Source organism: Onychostoma macrolepis, chromosome 19 (assembly GCF_012432095.1).
Source record: "Onychostoma macrolepis isolate SWU-2019 chromosome 19, ASM1243209v1, whole genome shotgun sequence".
NCBI classification, from domain to species: domain Eukaryota; kingdom Metazoa; phylum Chordata; class Actinopteri; order Cypriniformes; family Cyprinidae; genus Onychostoma; species Onychostoma macrolepis.
The window spans coordinates 24,800,588-24,807,185 of record NC_081173.1 but is presented as its reverse complement, the minus strand read 5'-3'; the positions used below and the strand labels follow the sequence as shown (position 1 = coordinate 24,807,185).

At 35.3% G+C, this 6,598-nt stretch overlaps 1 protein-coding gene across 1 annotated transcript; it reads left to right on the top strand.

Moving 5' to 3' along the window:
• Positions 1 to 541: 541 nt before the first annotated feature.
• Positions 542 to 5,291, top strand: LOC131525159 (C-type lectin domain family 4 member F-like). The gene is given in 7 exon segments (XM_058752530.1): positions 542 to 656; positions 912 to 1,001; positions 1,218 to 1,289; positions 1,397 to 1,548; positions 4,893 to 5,005; positions 5,130 to 5,170; positions 5,173 to 5,291. Coding segments are annotated over 7 exon segments (702 nt in total).
• Positions 5,292 to 6,598: the final 1,307 nt, after the last annotated feature.

Here is a 6,598-nt window from a genome sequence, read left to right as displayed (position 1 = left end):
CAGATTCCAGAAGCAAGAGCTTAAAGTAAAAAGACTTGATGGACTTAAAACATGCAGCTTTTCGCTTCACAAAACATTAACTGATAGACTGGAGTCATGTGAATTACTTTTGGATTATTGTGATGTTTTTATCAGCTGTTTGATGGCACCCATTCACTGCAGAGCATCCATTGGTGAGAAAGTGATGCTAAATATCTCCAAGTCTGTTGAATGAAGAAATGAAGAAATACTGTAAACTCATTTACATCTTGGATGGCCTGAGGCATTTCAGCAAATGTTATTGGGGTGAACTGCTAAATCCTCATCCTCTTTGAATTAGTTTTAATTTCCCACAAATGCCATGAGGTTTTTTTTAAAGAACCTGAAGACATGGTACTACTAATAAATTGTTAAATTTGTAATTCATGAAATTCAAGAATAGTTTTAGATACAGTACCTATTCAGAAATACATCACTGACCCCAACAGGAAAAGTCAGGTATTTGTTTGGGGCACTTTATCATTTTAACACTTAATTTCTAACCCCAGTTAACTCCATTCAAATGCAAGAACGAGAGAAAGAAGACATTACCCCAAAATGGACTAAAGTTCTTCTGATTGTTCTGGGTTTCTCTCTTGTTATTGCTCTCGGAGGTCTCTGTGCTTTAGGCATCCTTTGTGAGTATAACTGATACTATTTTAAACGAGTTCATTACATATAATTAATTGTACTTAATTTCATATTGAATACCAGGTGGTCTATTTTCTTAAATCTAATTGCATACTGAATTGTAAGCCAACTTGTCTGCCTTTCATTATATTCATTTACAGCATTTCATTTACAGAACCAAAAGCTAAAATATAAGCTTTAAGTTGCTGGTTTTAAACACTGGTTAAGCAATTGACTGCTGCTGCTGTTTTGTCTTTAATCAGATAATAATACACTTGCTGATTTTGAGTCGCTGAATGAGAAGCACTTCATGGTTTCAATGCAACTGTCAGCTCAAATGAAGAACAGCACAAGTGAGAAAACAAACTATGTTTTATAAATGGTAAAGTACATGTTTGTGACGTTTCATTAATGGACCTGAACATGTCTGTTGGTTTTCCATTTTTCTTGAACCTAAAATGAAAGAGCTAAAGAAACTTTTTACAATTTGGGATTTAAAACTCCTTCAGTCTTGAGTTCTTTTTTCTAAATGGCAGCTTGTTTCTCCTTTTTAATTCTCGTTTCATCAGTCATGAAGAAAGAGTTTAAAGATCTTACAGCCAGATACAGCACACTTAGAGAATGGCTGTCCTTTTACGATGGTGAGTGTCAGTTTGCATACAAAGTGTGATCGAATATTTTTGCACATGGAACCAGTGCGATTAACTTTATGATCAACTTTATGATTTATGATTTTCATTATTTACAGCTCATTCTTGTAATCTCTCTGTGGATGGCTGGAAAGCTTGTCGCGGAAAGCTGTATTTATTCAGCTCAGATAAACTGAACTGGTCAAGCAGTCAATATCTCTGTGTTTCAAAAGGAGCCGATCTGGTCACCATAACCAGCCAATCAGAACAGGCAAGTCATATCAATTATAATTGATATTACATACGAGTATAATGAAAATAAAGTTTTAATCACACAGATGATTTTGGTGGTTTGTGGAGTTCCCAAGGTGTAATTTTTCCCTCATTAAAGTGTTTGACTAGAGATAGTAGAGTAACATACTTTTAACACATATGTTAAAAATATGGATACTCACATGAGATGAAGAATTCAGTCATATACTGTATCAGTGGCCTGCTGGTGAGGATTTGTTTAACACCTCATGCGGTCTGCCGTGTTGAGACCTTATGACTATTATTAAAATAAAAATAAGTAAGGGTATATGGACGGGTTGTTATCTTAAAATAAACAGGGTGCTCAGATTCACGTCAGGGCCTTGTATCACCCTGAAGGGGTTTCTTTTGCGATAACAACCCTACATGGAGGGCTGAGAGATATTGACAATGGTCATTATCAGGAAACATCAGACCATGGAATGTTGCGACTGACCAATCAGAATCGAGTATTCCAGAGCACAGTGCAGCTGGATAATGTACATCCAGTAGGTTGATATTGCAGAATAAACTCAGACAGGGTGATCAGTCTTGTATCATACTAAAGGGCAGTGGCAGACTGGCCATCTGAAGCACCGGGAGTTTTCTTGGTGGGCCGCTGTACAATGTGGGCCAGCCCATTGCGTAAATATGAATTATAGTAGCCACATGTAGGTAGCCTCTATCCCTTCATCAGCCCAGACGAATGGCCCGCGCAGCCCACTTAATTCTGGCTCAATGCAGCGGCTCAAAAGTGCTCATCAATGTCAAAATGCTTGAAATAGCCAGTCAAATCGAAGAAGGCGGATTTACTGTTCACAGAAGCTGAGCTGGGCAGCATTTGAATGTGAGCTGAGGTAAGCTGCTAAACATGACGAGACAATTCAGCAATATTTGCCAACTGTTTACGATCAAAAAAAGTTAAACGACAGACATTAATTTTCAAGGATGCAAACTACTATACTGGCTTTTTTGAATGTCTCAGATTTGAATGCCATTTACGTTATTTGCCAGAATGTAGGCTACATAGAAACATTAAAGTGTCAGTTTTCAGCAGACAAGAGTGAATGTTTGATCTCTGTATATTTCTTCCGTAATTGTATGTGTCTAAGAAAATGTTTCAAAAATTTACATTTTATATATTTTAAATTAAATAATAAACTAATTTGTAATAAGTATATCTTTACTGCCACTTCAATTAATTTAATGCAACCTTGTTGAATAAAAAAATATATATATTGGGCAGCACAACTGTTCAACATTGATAATCAGAAATGTTTCTTGTATGTATTGTGTATGAATGAGTATAAATGTTTTTATACTCTTTTCCACAACTGGAACTCTATAAAATGACAGGAGATGTCAAGCAAATGAAAGGCACCATAAAAACAGTCCACATTCTTCACTACATTCCAAGTCTTCTGCAGAGCAGAGCATTGTGACATTAGGGCTGATTATTATAGTAGGCATTTAACTTTAGTGATATTAAACTGTCCCTCTAAAAGAGACATGTAAAAATTCTTCAAAATTATTTACAATTTGCCATATACACCAGGAAAAACAAATTATAATGTAAAGCATGACAGTCATTCATGAATGTCAATGATAATAATAAAAAAAGCATTTTTATTTCTGTATTGCGTAAAATGTTTATGTTAGTACGTGGTGTTAAACATTGCTCTAATGAGCTGGTGGGTTTATGGTGTGATGCATGGGCTACTCTGTGCCAAAAAGTCCAGGGCCACTTTTTAGCCCCAGTCCGCCCCTGCTAAAGGTTTTTTGTCTTTGCAATAACAAATAGTTGTACACTCTAAAAAATGCTAGATTAAATATAACCCAGTGCTGGGTAAAATATGGACGAACCCAGTGACTGGGTTGTTTAGACCCAGCGTTTGGGTTACTGCCCAGAAGGTTGGGTTAAACATTTAACTTAACTGTTGGTTGAAAACAACCCAGCATGTGTTCTGTCCAATATTTACCCAACACTGGGTCGTATTTAACCCAGCGTTTTTTAGAGTGTACATTATCCAGCTTATTACACTGCACATAAGTAAATAATTAGACATGAAATATTTGCTTGAGTTTAAATATTTTACTTGTGCTTCTGTGAATAACATGCTTTGTGTCTTTGAAAGTTCAAAGACGACGAACATTTAAGGCATAATGTGCAGGCATATTACTTATTACACAGCTTTTCACCAAATAAACAACTACACGGATGTTAAATATTGATTTGAGTTGAAATTGATTGAAAATTTTACCTGATTTTTATTTTATAATGCATTACAGTATAAAAAAAAAAAGAAAAGATGAACGAACACTAAAATGATCAAACTAGGGATGCACGATATTATCGGACTGATATCGGAATCGGCCGATAATGGCTTTAAATGTAAATATCGGCATCGGCCCGATATGAACCATTATGCCGATATGTCTTGCGATAAGAGGAATACCTTAACTCACATGTGCTCAGGGAGTGCTAGTGATTAGATCAGGTCAGCAGTGTGGCTCATTCTTGATGCAAAGTTTTGTCTGAATGATGATTGGATTCACTGTTTTGGATGGCTGCATTTAAAATGAGAATGCACATACAGAATGACGCTAGATTAGAGTAAACAGTAATAGCACGTGCAGCGACAGCAGCAGCAACCTCCAAGTTTTAATCTGTAGGTGGCGCTGTTGGCCTACTTCTAATTTAATTAAAAGTAAAATAGCCTACACACACACACACACACACAAAAAAAACATTTAGACTGTGTTTCTGATTAAATAAAGCAGTAATTTATGTCATAAAATAATGAGTATTTTTTATTTAAAGGTCAGAAGCTATAGCTTACATGAAAAAAAAATCACAAACATGACACTTGTAAATTAAATAATTTCATATATACTGATTTATTCATTAATTTATTCAATAAACAAATCATAAGTTCTAAAAGATTTTCAGAATTTTTTTTACAACTCTTTAGACCATCCACAAATGTTAAATCTTAAGACAAAATGTTAGGGTTAACACAGCATCTTTCTGGGGAAAAAGTGCAGCGATTGATATATAGTTTATTTATATTTATTGTCAAAGCTTCAATGTACTTTAAAAAAAAACCTTCATTGTTGTTTATGTAATTCTAACAAATAAGTTCTTGTTAAAAACTAACCACAGAAGAGACTTGGTGTTGTTTCCAAACAAAGGAAATATATCGGTATCGGCATCGGCCAAAATGATTCGAAAAATATCAGCATCCCTAGATCAAACCCTTACATAGCACACCTTTAATGTTTAACATTTTACTGATTGTGTGATGTTATAATCCTCTCCTTTAGCATTTTCTGGTCTCTAAAATTAAAGAGATGCACTGGATTGGTCTCAGTGATCTGGAAACTGAAGGACACTGGGTTTGGGTGAATAACCAAACTCTCAATGAAACTGGAGTACAGTAAGAACTGTGCATGTGTGATCTTTTTAACCATACAACTACACTTTTATCAACAGCTACAATTGTTTCCAAGGGGAGAAAAACATGTGTCCTTTACCCTCATTTGCTTGATTCTTTCTTAAAGGTTCTGGTTCGGAGAGGGGCCAAGAGAACCTGATAACTGGAAAAACAGGATCCGTCAGGAGAGAACTGTGCTAGTCTGGGAGATGAGAATGGCAACTTTCAATCTTGGTTTGATGCTTCTTGTAAAAAAAAGAGGAAGTTTGTCTGTGAAAAGAAATATTAATTTACCTATATCAGTGGTACTTTGCATATGCACAGAAAACAACAAGGAGGGCTCCTTTGGATTTGACTACTCATGTCAAGTTAAAAATGCTGTACAAATTAACTGAATCATTGAATCATTTGAATCTGTCCTTATTTTCCATTTTAATATAGAAGCTATAAAACGGACTATTCCTGCTAATGCAAAAGCTTTTTTTTTTTTTTTTTTTTTTTTTGATAGCTTGATGCTTTATTATCATATGAAACTGCCATGGCAGCCTTGTGGTTTTCTTATTATTAAATCTTATATGACTATACAGTGCTAGCGCTAAGTAGAAGTTTAAAAATGAATAAGATCGGTTTTGTGCTTAAAAGCTCACTAAACCCTCAAGGAGATTATAAGACTTGTGTGCTATAGCTAAATGAATGATGTGCATGTAATGTGAGCTACAGCTATTGTATTGTAGTTGTTTTCTGGGACTGAAGGGATGAAAACAGGAGAAGTCTTGCAGAAGCAGGCAAGTGTAAAATACAAGTGGAGAGCAATGTTGCAGAAATAAATCTCTCTGTAGTTTTTATATGTTATGTCTAGAAACATGCAGTTGAAAAACGTTCTCAATGTGACGGTAAAGACAGGGATATTATCAGTATGCATTACAATTTAAAGATTTTTCACTGTAGTAATAATGTATAAGGTTTTCTTCTGTATGTTCATTAAAAAATTTCACTTGTTCAAGCATTCGCTGGGAATCAAATACTGTCAACACTATCAACTCACTTAAAAAAAGCTCTGTCTTTATGTATGTCAGACAGTAGATCATGATACCAACACCAATGTCATGGGTTTCGGAAAGAAGAAAGAGTTCACATAATCACATGCTTTCGTTAAAAGCAGAGATTTAAAGAGTGAAAACCAGTTACAAGCAGTTAAGCCTTTGCGGGGCCCTGGGCTAAAAGCAGCTCACAAATCAGTAACAGCCCAGCAAATAAAATTAATTATCACTCACCACTAAAAGGGCTTCTTCCTGCTCTTCTTATAGCCTAATGCACTAGATGTTAGACATTTTAAAAAGGTATAATTTTGTTTCTCTATTTAACAACATTAACTTACAAAAGTGAAAGACATCTTCCCTCAGGTATTTGTATAGGCTATTTATTATGCACTGAAACACAACAGCAGTTGACCGTAGTGCTGTACAAATAAAATAAAAACCAGTAAAAAGGATAACATCAGTAAACTGTCCGATCTACTTCACCTGTACTCTCCCACCAGAGGCATTAGATCCGAAGGTAAAATTCTCCTTCAGATACCCAGAACCCGGCTAAAAT